We start from the raw sequence: 13901 nt of genomic DNA on the forward strand, positions 1-13901 counted from the left end.
AGTGAGTTCTATGGTCCCCATTATGTGTACTCAACACCGTGGAGTGTATGAAATTTATTTTGATTCACACAGATCTCAGAAGATTTTGTACCAGTTATAAAACAATTTTAGGAATAGCCTAAATACCAGTGATTACAGCATTACTCAGATGGTCTGAATATCGGAAATCCTTTTAACCTTCAGATGTCCTCAGCTCTCTGGAGAATCAAGCTAGGTTTACTCTTTTGGTTTTCATGGTAAGAATCTTTTTAGCCAGCATGAAGCCCTGGACACAATGATCATTTCTGATGCTCTGTCATGTAGTTGGGAAGCGTATTAAGATTGCATCCAATGCTGCATCATTTGCATGATTATTTGTGATGACTGTTAGGTGCACAGTAAAATATGTTTGGTTTAAAATGTGTCACGTTGTGACAATCAGCCATCTGATATTTGTATCATTTATATAAAATAGAATACATGTTTCTCAGCATGTAAGGATCCTAGGAACTTAATACCTCGAGTTAAAGGAAGCACGAAGCAGCCATGATATCATGGACAAGGTGTGCCATGAGTGTGGAACTTAGGGTTGGAAGATCTGGGTTCAAGTTCCAGCTTTCCCACTTACTAATTTTGTGACCTTGGCCCCTCACTTAACCTCTCGGAGCCTTGGTTCCCTTGTTTGAACATGGTGGTATAACCTGCTATTTCAGGAGGTAGTTGTGAATTTTGTTTGTTCATATTCTATCTTATTCCACAAAGGATTTGAAATGAAATGTGTGTATTTGGAGATAAAACCTATTTGCTAGTGCTTCACAGATTATACAGCTATAAGCTACCTGCCGTCACTGTTGGGACCATTTATATTCCTGGGGAGCTCTATCCCTGAGGATGGAAGTGCTTCTAAGGAGCTGTTCCAGAGACTTCCATTTGATAATTTCAAGTAAAACAAATATTTATCCATGCATGACATAGACTGGTTATAGATGCCAATTTAAAATAAACCTACACGAAGGCTATACAAGACCTTTTTTCCTTTTTTCAAGTTTCGTTTAATTTTTTTTTTTTTTTTTTTTTTTTTTTTGGTGGGGGGAAGTAATTAGGCTTGTGTATTTATTTTTAGAGGAGGTGCTGGGGATTGAACCCAGGCCCTCATGCATGCTAAGCGTGTGTTCTAACACTTGAGCTATACTCTCCCCTGCCTATCTAAGACCTTTTAATTGAAGACCATTTGTAGCTAATAAAAATACCAGATGGTCGCTTACTTCTCACGTATTAGTACTTAACTGAAAAGGCTACACGTGACAAAAAGCTCTTAAGGATTAAGTATGTGTTTTCAGTATCTTATTAATCATTAAAAAACACACAAACATTTGGGAAAAGAGTAGAACTCATAGATGTGAGTTATTTTTACTCAGCTTAAAGACTATGCTTTTGTTGCACTTAGAATTGGTGGATACCGCCCAATAATACAGGGGCTTTGAAACATCAGTGGCCTACCAGGTCCTTTAATTCCTTTTATTATCATGTGCCATTCGCCTTCATCTTGGGTTGCTAACTGTGCTTATCTGCCCTCTGCATCTAAAGCCTCCAGAAAGATTGCTCTGGCGTGGCCTAATAGCTTTTATCAGCTCACCCAGTGGCTCTTAAGCTTTGATGCTTGAAATCCAGGAGTTACTCACACAGTGCCAGACCCTTCTGAGTAAGTCAGCTGTTTTCCTCGGTAAATGATTGCTGTTTATGCCAAGGCAGCTGCAAACCCCTCTCCTTCCCTTTGTTAAAGTGAAGTGGAACCTTAAGGACAGGTGGCTATTTGGTCACATCCTCTCCAATTCCCATGGCTTAATCTTGCCTAGAAAGGGATGACTGGGCCTGTTATGATTGGCTGCAAGGTTAGAGCCTTTTTCTCTTTATCCTATATTTTAAGCTCCTTTGATTTTTCTCCCTTTAGCATCTCTATAGTATATTTGGCTGATAGGAAAATGGTTCATAATCTATTTTAGCTTGTCTGATAAGTATGCTTACTTGTCCTCCTTTTCCATAGAAGTTGTCTAGGGAAATTTATTCAGTGAGCTTCTGTTTAAAGGCTAAGTTCAAAATAAACTGTTTCCTAAACCTTGAAACTCTTGAAAACATTCACCTGACATTATAGTCCATGTTATACAGAAAAATTGTAAGAATCATGCAGTAGATTTTCCCCTCCTTCATACTACAGGAAACTGCATTTTTAGCGAAGACATGAGGAATACAGCCTTGATGAGAGCTTTCCAATAAACATTATGTTCAACAATTATGATTTCTCTGAAAATTAGTAGAGTTTGGAGACTCACATGCAAGAGAGAGAGAGAGACACTACACTTGAGTGGTTTAGATGCTTTGACTTCAAGCTGGATCGATCTGCAGCTGAATTCTGGGTTTCCACTTGCCAGCTATATATCCTTGAAGAGTTATGCAAACTCTAAGACTTCATGTCTTCATATATAAAACGGTGACGATGCCCCTCACAGGATTTTCCAAGGATAAAGTGAGGCAAATATGTACAGTACCTAATAAAATGGTGGGTTAATAGTAGCAGCTGCTGTTGTTTCTTTCTTTCTTTTTTAATTGATGAGCTGAGGACAGAAGGAAAGGGAAACTAACCTGGGAGACTGGACTTCTTTTAGAATCCCTTCTGCTAAAATCAGTTTAGAAATTCTTTCTCAGAAAGACCATACTCTCGGGGTGGGAAACAGGGAGGCTGCCCTGGGAGAGCTGGGCTGAGAGGTGGGATGCTGTGCTGGGAGAGCCACTGCCCAATTCCAGACAGAGTTGGCTCTTAGCAGCATCATGTGATGTGATGGTACCACCTGTCCTGGACAGGGTAGGTGACTTCGCTGTGCTTGACAATACGTCCCGTCACTTTTTATTAGCAGTCTTCATCCTCTTCTTGTCAGCAAATCTCTTGAGTCTCTTCCTCCCTCTCTCTGCTTCTCTCCTCCATGGAAAGAACTTAAAACCCCATTTGGGGTGTTAGAGAAGCTAAAGGATGAGTTTAAAACAATACAGGGAGTGGTTGAGTGCTTCACCCACCCCCATGCTCCTCTTTCTAGCCCTGTGCACACCGATGTAGCGCCTTTCTTTCAAAGAACCAGAATTCATCTTTAATTCGCCTTTTGCCATTTACCCCTTGTATTTAATTGGCCCGGTGATTGCCTTTGCTTACATTTAGCATTTATCAGTCACAACGAGCAATGCGTGTTACAGTGTGAACAGAAAATTCCGCAGGACCCTCTTCGCACTGGGGAAGGGGGACATCTGCTCCTTTCCTATAAGGATGCCAGGATTTTCGAGGTCAGTGTGTTTCCCCATCAAGGCTTAAGGCTTTGGGGATCAGGGGGAAGTGTCAGGCTCCAAGCAGCATAATGAATGGCAGTTGCTGACTGGCTGGGTTTGCCTGTACTCAACGGGGGCTAGAGAATTCAGCGTAATGAGCTGGGACTTAGTGTGCTCAACACACCCGACTTGGGGAGCGAGGCAGGCTGTGCTTTTTTTTTTTTTCCCCTGGTTCAGAACTGTATTTTCATCTTGTAAGAAATTATATTGAGGTCTTCATTAGTGGCACCCAGCAGGGTTGAGGCTCCATGAGGGCTGATAAGCTGGATGACTAAAAAACCCATCAGCCTTTGTGCCGGGAGCAGAAGGTTTAAGTTGCTTGGACTGGAAAGAGTCTGAAGAGGTGATTATGTTCAGCAAGTAATGTCTCAGTAACATGGGATCAGATTATTAGGGTCAGTAACTTCCTGACTTTCCTAGTGCATTAAATGAAGACATAACATTGCATTTGCACCGGCTACGTCTTGATGCCACCCGGTGTCAGCACTGTCTGGTCATATGTACTTCACAGCGTGTCACCTCTAATTTCATGGGATTATCTATGCTGTTGCTTCAATATATACTCATGATCTTGAGCCTCCTTTGAACTCACAGCAGGGCAGTGCAAAGTCGTTATTGGGAGCACGTCTTTGTTTATTTTGTGTTAGATACAAAATTATTATTATATGTTATTACGTTTAGAAAGGTAGATCTATCCTGCTCTCATGCTTCCAAAAGGGTCCTCTTATTTGCTGGTAAGGGGAATTACTGAAGGGGAAAATGCTGAATGCAAAAGACCTTTTTGGAGACTAGTATTAGAAAGGTGTCAAGGCAAGTGAATTAGTATTAGAAAGGCATAGAGGACAGTGGAACATGGAGTGTGGTCTCCTGGCCAACAGCATAAGAATCACCAGGAACCTGTTGGAAATGCACATCCTCCCAAATCAGAAACTCTTGAGATGGGCTCAGCAGTCTGTGTTTTAACAAGCATTCCATGTTCAAGTTTGAGAAACGCTGCTGTAGCATTTATAGTGTGCAAGAAATGGGCAGACACACGTGTCCTGCGGGTAGAGGAAGAGACAAGATGGATGTCGCATCTCCCCTCGTGGACCTTACTCAATTACAGAGGAGTGTGTGGTGCTGCATCCTGATGCAATGTTCATACATACCCAACAAAGCCTGTCGTTATCTGCACCCTTTTATTCTGTGTTTGAATTAGCCTGATATCTTCTTTGGTTTCAGAGAAATTACTAACAAAAGAGGACTAACAAGCAATTTTTTGTGCATTTCAGAACCATCCCCCTTGCCATATGTATATCCATGGCCATTGTCACTGTTGGCTACGTGCTCACAAACGTGGCCTACTTTACGACCATTAGTGCTGAGGAGCTGCTGCTTTCCAATGCAGTGGCAGTGGTAAGTCGAAGTTGGGAAAATGCCAACTGGAATTTAGGTTAATGAGTTGATGCAGTTTTATACTAGTGTTTTGAAATTCAGTAATTTTTGCAGAACTGAGTGATAATGAATATTTTAAAAATTTAGGACACACCGTAGCATCTTCCGTTTAACTGATACAACTAAAATCCTCTATGATTTTCCTGTATTGTTAATTTCTTGTAAAACATTTCCACCTCTACGTGCTTGAAAACACATTTCCACACATACATGTTGAATAGAAGGCTTTATTGGAAATCATGAATAGAAGTTTTTAAGGACAGGTGGGCAGTTACTGAGTTTAAATAAATGCCTTTTGGGGTATGCAAATTGCAGTTTATTCTGTGCTCTCTCCTATTTGGACACGTTTCAGATGCTAACTTCAAATCTTTTTCCCAAAGTACCACTTAAGAATTTCTAAGTGGACCATATACATTTGTTTTTACTAGTATGTGTGTGTGTGTGTGTGTATATATATATGTGTGTGTATATATATATATATATATCTCCTTTTGAATACTAGTTCTAGGATATTATTAGTGTGGGGAAATACTGAGTTATTCAAAGTTAAACAGATGTCATTGCTGCAGTAGTTCTCAGAATATTATAGAAGCTAATGTGCATTTTAACTCCCTAAGAAGTGAATACTCATAATTTTACAGCATTTTCCAAAATTCATTTGACTTCAGCACCATCTTTGCTCCCGAAGGTCATGTTACGGGTCTGCTATTCTGTGACACACACTTTTTGGTATAAAAACTTAGCTAGTAAGAGAGCATTCATTCATGACCTTCTAACAATGAAGGGTGAAAAAAAAGAACTTCCCATCACTAGATGTCAGTTCCTTTTAAAATAGTCACTATTGCCTCATATGAGAAACATCCACAGGGAACAAATTATCTCATTTCATGTGAACCTATGTACGAGTTCACTGTATGAAGAAAAGACTTTGCCTAGTGCTGTAACTTCTGCCAGACAACCCAGTGCACAAAGCTTCCAGATGTCGGGTCATCATCTCGTCTTACTAGACAAAGTGCAGCACTTATTCTTTGAGCGTAATGTGGCCCATTAATTACACAGCACCAGCTGTATCAAGGACAAGTAAAGAATCCCATTTTTTTTTTTTTTTTTTTTTTGGAAAATACACCCTTCATGAAGATTTGCAATGTCGCACATGCCAGGGAATAAAAGGAAACGTCATAAGTTTGGTTTATCTTTTATATATCTGTGGCTTGATTTCCTCAGACTTGTTTTGGTGTTTTAGCCTTATAATAGGAAACTCCAGAAGAAATTGGCAGAGACACCTGAGAGGGCAGGAGTGACTCGATAAACCGAGATTGAGCTAATGTGATTATTCTGGGCAAAAGATTTTCAGAACTGCTCACATCTCTGATATACAGGATTAGGTCATCAATTACTTTTCACCACACTTTTAAATCATGACAGTGGAATTGATATATGAAACACATATCAGTAACACTTCTCAGTGTACCATTGTACTTCACTATTAAAAATGTGGCTTTCCAGACCAAAGAGAAGGTATTACACACAGAAGGACTTTTGTCTCCAAAAGGAGAATCGAGCTTTTTTTTTTTTTACTTAACAGAGTCAGAGATGATAGATATCGCAGTTGATAAAAATTTGATAAATGAATCATTGTTTTTTGAAAGAGGTAAGGTGCTTGCTTAGACCATTGCCAATAGTTTTGCAACAAGCAATAACATAGTACCTGCCTTTGATTATTGTCTTAAGAGGTTAGTCTGACCCTAACTCAAAAGAAAGATTATAAAACATACACATATCACCAAGTGAACAGAAAGTCATAGAGCGAGTTTGGCCTAAATTGTTTCATTTTATTCCACTTCCTGGCAAAGCATTAATTTGCTTCATTCTGTGTTTCACTAGACCTTTTCTGAGCGGCTCCTGGGAAATCTCTCATTAGCAGTTCCGATCTTTGTTGCCCTCTCCTGCTTTGGCTCCATGAATGGTGGTGTGTTTGCTGTCTCCAGGTGAGTGAGTTCAAGCATTTCTAGCAACACATTTCTGTTTTGGAGACTGGATGTAGTAAGGATAAGTTTCAAAGGAAAAGAAATAGTGCCTCCATGCCTGTTGTTTTTAAAGGGACAGGGAACATGAAGTCTTCCTTCAAGTATCAGCCGCACTTCCTGCTCTGTCCATTAGAGGGCACTGCATGTTTAATCATAGCCTGCTTTGAAGTCAGGCGTGAAGTTTTGGGGAGTTTGGGGGGGGGTTGGGGTTTTGTTTTTTTGTTTGTTTGTTTGTTTGTTTTGGTTTTTTAATTGTGTGTCTGCAGTTTAACAACAGCATTTTGTTTCTGGTGATAAAATCTTTTGTTTCTCTAAAAGTGACAAGAAAAAAAGTAAAGTAAGAGACATCACAAATCACCAGCCCACCATCTGTATCCCTTCTGTTTGATGCAGAAGTGCCTTTTGTTTTAACATGATTAAAACTTGATCAGATAAATCTGTGTGTGTACATGTGTTGGGTTGGACTGGATTAACAACACACATGCAATTCTAGGAACCTGGAACTAAATTCACTGTCAGCTGTTTATACACAGGCTGAGCTGTGTTGAGCTGGAGGTTGCTATTGTTTCTCCCCAAAGAATCATGCCAGATTTTGGCCGATTTTATACAGTTCTAAGGCAGATTTCTCATGATGTACTCTCCCTTAGCTGAAAAGTGAAGTCTAAGTAACCACCTAAGAAATGTCCAGCCATTTCATGTGAAGAAGATGCAAGTTTTCTCTTAGATTTCTGGATTTTTTTTCCCCTTTGAAATGATCAATTACACAGTCAACTCCACCCCCATTTTTCTCCCATCAGGTTATTCTATGTCGCATCTCGAGAGGGTCACCTTCCAGAAATCCTCTCCATGATTCACGTCCGCAAGCACACGCCTCTGCCAGCTGTTATTGTTTTGGTAATGCATATTAACAAGTAGATCTAGATAGAACCTCGAAGAACAGGTTAGCAAAGAGGATTTCAAACTTGACCTTGGATAGTGCTTTGTGTTCTCCTTCATTGCTGAATTGGCTGTATGTGTGTCTTGGTAGAGTTGGAGAGGCAGGATGTTTTCCATCGCTTGCCTTTATCCAGTATTTCTGATACACATTTGATGCTTTGGGGCAATTGCCACATCACTTGTTTTTTACCTTTGTAGAAATTTGTGAAATTGAAGGGAAATGATTACCTTGGCTCCTGTCATTGATATATAGCCTCGCTGAAAAGGTTGTAGAGTAATGAGTCCCAAAGTGGAGCTAAGTACTACAGTCCCCAAATACCCAGATGTCTCATCCTAGGCCCCTTATAATGACATGCATACAAAATTACAGAAAAAGCCAATGAAATCCTAGACAGTGCAGTGATTTTGTGATTAAAGGTGAGAGCAACTTTGGAGAGCAACCCCAAAGGGAAGAAATAAAAGCCCCAACACTTAAATTTGAGTTGTAGAATTCTTTGTGCAGAGAAAAGTATTGTGAAATGTGAGATATGAAAGACAGTGAGGTGTAAAAGTCCTCAAATCCCCATTGGCAACGTTACGTTCATTTTTACCTACCATTTTGTAACATTTTTCTCAAATGGAATCTGCTGTCAGGAGTGCCATAGAATGCATCCGACACTTTTTTTCCCATGCACTTAATTTGTTTCAAAATGTTTCCTTGAAATTTCTTTGTAAGGTATGAGTACTCTCTGTGTGGAATCTGGACGTTTACATCACTGGTGGGAACAGAATGTATTACTGGGTGCAGAGGGCTTTCATTTTAAGCCTCCACTATCAGTCATGCCGTCCTTGGTATGTGCAGCTGTAGGGACTTGCTATGCTGATCTCTGCACTCCCTTCTTTTCCGCGGTCTCGAGGGTCACACGTGGCAAGCACACGGGGAGAGTAAGTGTCGAGGAAGAAAAGGTCAACGTTTTGCATTCAGGTGACCATAGAGTCACCTCGAAGTGGCTGTATATCCTGTGTGTGCATAGCCAAGAGCTCATCAGAAACCATCTGCAGAGTGTTCTGCAAATTTTTTAATTGGATGCACTTTTGCTTTTTATTGTTGGTTATTTATTAATCATCTCAATCTCTGAGCCTTTACATTTTCAGTCATTGAGTATCCTGTGTTTTCGTTCTTTGGAAACATATTCTCTTAACTCAAATGAAAAACTACTCAAAATAAAGCATCCGTATTTGTGTGTGAGAGAATACCAGAGCAGGATATAGCTGAGGGTTAGTTGAATATAAGTTTTTAATCATGACGGCAGTTTATCTTTATAAATAATCATTTGAAAGGATAATAAGGATGTGTAGCGATGTTAGTGCTTGTGATCACCTGTGTTCTCTTTTAACTCACTGAGTGTGATTTTTCTCTTCCTTCCCCTCAGCACCCTTTGACCATGATAATGCTCTTCTCTGGGGACCTCTACAGTCTCTTGAATTTCCTCAGTTTTGCCAGGTGGCTTTTTATTGGGCTGGCAGTTGCTGGGCTGATTTATCTTCGATACAAACGCCCAGATATGCATCGTCCTTTCAAGGTAACCTCAGCGATCTTGACGGGTTTACATAAATCTTCCTCCTAACACCCAGTCCTCCCTGTGTCATAACTTGATGACGTGGAGCTTGGGCGGAGGACAGCATCCCTCTGGAATAAAATGTTTAACTCTTGCAGGTAGTGCCTTTATATTGGATTTATTTTAGTTTGGAAAAATAGTTCACCCACTTGTTCAAGCGAGGGACTGAACTTTGCATGTCATGTTTTGGAAAGTGGGGGTGTTAATATACAATGTTCATTATGTGGATTTTTTGTAAATGTGTCTGACGACCTGATCTGCTCAAGGTCTGGGATGCTTCTTTCTTTAAGCTGAATAGTTGTGGTGGCCACGCTGAGAGTGAGGCAGATTCGTGTGGAATCCTCACTGATTAAAACTCTAAAAAGCCTGCTGCTTTAGGAAGTGGCATTTTAAGTATTCTTAAATGTTATGACTTATTACATGGCCTTTTTTCTGCATGATACACTCCAGAAGGAATAGAAATGTGAAGTGTCCAGGGAAGGCGAAGCTGTTTGAATTTACCACTTAATAGAATGTCCATTTGCCATAATGAAGCATTTCCTTTCGGGAGAGCTGACGAATATGCTTCTTGTCACCTTCAGCCTTGAATGTTCAGGGATTGATTTGACCTCACTTTTTATTTGCTTTTAAGAAATAACACAGATAATGTTGTCAGTCATGTTGTCAGAATTTCTTTCTAATTATATTCATTGCCTAATGCTGGCAACATCTTTATTAGTGGTTGAATAGGAGTTGGCCTGTTTTATCCCTGTTGGGTCGTCTTGTGAGTCTCCAACAGAAAATCAATAATGTGTAACAAGCAGCCCGTGCTCTTGGCTCTCCATTAAAGTGGATTCTAATCATCATGACCAAAGAACCAATCTTTTAAAATCCAAACCATAAATCATAATGGTTCTTAATGAGGAAAATAATTCAAACAGAACATCTTGAATGCAATATACTTATTTATCCTTAGATTTTGTTCTTGCCAAAGATTTTGTTAAAAATTTAAAGGAATATGTTGAATACATTCTCTGTGCCCTGTGCAAGAGATTTTGGTACTAACTACAGCAAGATAGGATGGTGCCTGTCACCTGGTCACATGACCAGAGCGTTATCACGTGATCACGTGACTGATGGGCTCCTCTTGAACCCTCTTTGAAATGATTTTCATCTGTGCTGTTCCAGGTGCCGCTGTTCATCCCAGCCTTGTTTTCCTTCACGTGTCTCTTCATGGTCGCCCTTTCCCTTTATTCGGACCCATTTAGTACAGGGATTGGTTTCATCATCACTCTGACCGGGGTCCCTGCCTACTATCTCTTTATTATATGGGACAAGAAACCTAAGTGGTTTAGAAGAATGTCAGGTAAGACTTTTAACCGGTTCCTGGACCTTTGAGAAACCAGGCTGTAGAAAACTCATCTCTGTGTACATCTGCCACACTCATACCTTAAAGTTTGAAAATACCAGTGGGGAAATTGCTAGTTTGAATACATTCCTGCATTCTGATTAAAACTGGTAGAAGAAAAGGCAGGAAGGATGTTTAGGGTTGGGCCACTGAATCCTTTCAGGATATTTAGTTTGAGTTGCTTTAATTAATTTTTAGGTAGAATTTCATCAGCAGTTCTGTAACTGACTTAATTGTTCTTCTGATTCCCTTACTAACCTGATTATTTTTATTCTGGGTTGAACGCAGTTTATTGATTCTATATGATAACATACACTTTGATGAGTGATATGAGATTTGGTGGGGAGTTAGGTGGAGCCTGCAAAAATCTTAAATATCATGAGTGTAACACTACCCTATTGGTGACTCACTGGGGGTCATAAGAATGGTAAGAACAACACAAGGAGAGTAACAGCTCAGAGTTATTGAGTGATTTCTGTGTATTAGCCCATATATGACCTTATTTAATCCTTCAGACAACTTTCTGAGGTAGAAAACATGAGCCCCATTTCATAGGTTTTGAGTTCTGGTGTGGGAGAATCCACGTGACGTATTCCAAGTCCTGCAGATAGTACGGAGAAGGCCTAGAATTCAAACTTAGGCAGTTTGTACTTTATAAAAGTTGTCTTGGTGGGGAGACAGTGAGGATGGATTAGAGAGCACGAGGCTAAAGACATTCTGGAGAATAGAGATTGGTGCTTACCCCAGTAATTCTACAAGAACTGAGGAGAGTCTGAACATAGGGAATGTTGGCAGGGTCCGAGAGAAAGTGAGAAAAAGTAAAGAAGAAAAACCAACAGAGCTTGGTGACCAGGTGAGTTGGAAGAGGAGAAAATACAGGAAATTAATAAGTAGGAAGGGTGCTTAAGAAAAGCCTCTGCTGAAGGCCTCTCCCGCTGTCAGGGGCTCTTCCAAGCAAGATCCTTCTCTTACATCATCATCTCATTCAGTCCTCCACGAGACCCACGTGTGAGTTGGTTTATTGGGAAAACCAGGGCTCAGGGAGATGGGAATTTATTTTTGAGTGTGTAGATTTTAAACCATTGAGCTTGGATGTGAACCCACATCCGCTGGACTTCAGATTCATGCTCTTTTTAGATTGGGTGCCTGGGGGAAGAGAGAGAGAGGTTAAAAAATATATCCAGAGGAGCAGATATGTTCTTATGGGTGAGTTTGGTGACTTTGAAGATCAACTTTTCTTCTCATTCATTTTAATTTACTGACTTTACCATCATTAATGTTTAAAAGCCCAGTAAAATGTTCAGGGAGATTGCTGGTAAAATTATTAATAAATAATGTCAGTGTTACTAAAAATAGAAAAACAAAACCCAACTTTGTAGACATACTGCATCTCTAGTGTGCTACACAAACTCACTTAGAAGCTGGTCATTTAAAATAGACTTCTGCTACTACTCTTTCTGAGCTTTTAATTGATATTTGGTATCTTTAGACCTTATGCTACTATTTGTACATGAATTTCATTTCCTAGCTGGCAACACTGTTCCCCAAAGAAGCATTACTATAAAAGTTAGTTTCTTTAAGGCTAACACAGGCACGCTGGTTGCCTAGCAGGGAATTTAATCTCTGTTTCTTGTTAAATCATACCAGTTTTTTTGGTAGAATGTTTTTAGTTATGTTTTCTCTATTGTAGGCACTAAATAAAGAGCCTTTTCTGTAAACAAACAAACACACACACAAAAAATACCCAAGGCTTGTTAAACAATATTTATCATTAGGATTGCTCATTACCGATGTTCAGGGCAGATTAGTACTCAAAACTGTGAGGTTTGTGTCAATCTCAGATCCTGGCTAGGAGATAATTAAAACCCCAGAGCGTGTGGAAAACCATGAGGATTTAGGAAGAAAGAGCTAGCCCTGGAGGTGGACTACAGTGAGAGAGAGCATGATAAAAGAACAGATTCCTTGTTCTTTCCCACTTGTGCGGCTTTTTGGCCCTCCTGTTGGTAGTCAGCCAACGCTAAAAATTCTTCCCTTTTGCTAACATGTGCGTATTTTGTCCCCTTTCTTTGCTAGTGTATATCCACTACAGGTTTTCCACTTGCTCCTTCTTTGGTGTTTTTCCATGCTCACGTAATTTTGAAGTTTTCTGTTATTTTTCTGTCTCCAATGACATTTTGAACATCTCCAAGGACTCCAAATTTAGTGTTAGCTATTTGCGAAAGTGGCAGCAATGCAGTGGTCCCATAATGGTTATTTGGTTTTCGACAATGCCATCGAGTCTTACCAGGGAGCATGGCAATTCTGCCTTTAAACTGCGATCATTGTAACCCTTTATCTTTATAGCTGCCTTGAAAGTGAGTTTGCAAAAAGCAGCACTCCTCCGTAATTTTGTTTGATTTTCCTCTTAGGCAGCATTCTTGGAGTAAAATAAAGAAAATTCATATTTATTGCAGCAGTAGCAAGTATTTCCTAGCCTTTGGCCAAAACAAAACACACACACACAGACACACCACACAGCAGAGTCCTGAACCCCACCTCGCCTCTTCGCCCGACTACCTCCGTGTTGTTAGGAGAAACTCAGTGTGTACTTGGAGGGCAGGGAGCCTCTGCTTGAAGCAATGTGCTCAGATTTACCCTTAGATTGTTTAGTGGGGGAACATTCTTCAGCCTCGGTATGATCACTTATCTTCACCCTACTATACATGATCAGATCAGGCCTGTGAAATGATAGTTTATCAAAATACATCTTACTTGGGGCGCTTCCATTAAAAAGACGCAAGGTCACTGAACAGCATTCAGAAAACGGAGCCAGCTTGCTGAGTTCAGATAGCCAGAGAATGTTCAGAACCCGAGGAGCTGCAAGTTTCAGAGATTTGATGAATTTCTCTGGCCACAGGATGCCAGTATTGAACCACGTTTCGTTTGATAGCATCCCTAGGAAGAAAAGAAAATGTGCTCTTAAGGGAATAGGATACACAGAGAGCTTTTTTCCCACCATCTGTGACAGAGTGCTTAATTCTTCTGGATCGCTCTTTATTTATTTATTTATTTGTAGAAACACGAGCTTCCCACCCAAGGGAAATGGGGCAGATACCCCACTGACAGACTCAAATGCGTGGAGAGAGCTAGACCTGCCCGACCCCGGCTCACAGCAGCCGATTTACTTGG

General features: G+C 40.2%; 1 protein-coding gene across 2 annotated transcripts in view; it reads left to right on the forward strand.

Moving 5' to 3' along the window:
* Window positions 1–13901, forward strand: part of SLC7A11 (solute carrier family 7 member 11) — a 96254-nt gene that overhangs the window by 50798 nt on the left and 31555 nt on the right. For both annotated transcript variants that reach the window (XR_006724746.2, XM_010954635.3), the window contains exons 7-11: window positions 4623–4746; window positions 6670–6773; window positions 7610–7706; window positions 9161–9310; window positions 10514–10691. Coding sequence is in view for 1 of the 2 variants with exons in the window: in XM_010954635.3 (XP_010952937.1) it covers window positions 4623–4746; window positions 6670–6773; window positions 7610–7706; window positions 9161–9310; window positions 10514–10691 (653 nt within the window). In the remaining variant the exon portion in view is untranslated. The remainder of the gene's footprint in view (window positions 1–4622; window positions 4747–6669; window positions 6774–7609; window positions 7707–9160; window positions 9311–10513; window positions 10692–13901) is intronic.

Source organism: Camelus bactrianus, chromosome 2 (assembly GCF_048773025.1).
Source record: "Camelus bactrianus isolate YW-2024 breed Bactrian camel chromosome 2, ASM4877302v1, whole genome shotgun sequence".
Classification (NCBI taxonomy): Eukaryota; Metazoa; Chordata; class Mammalia; order Artiodactyla; family Camelidae; genus Camelus; species Camelus bactrianus.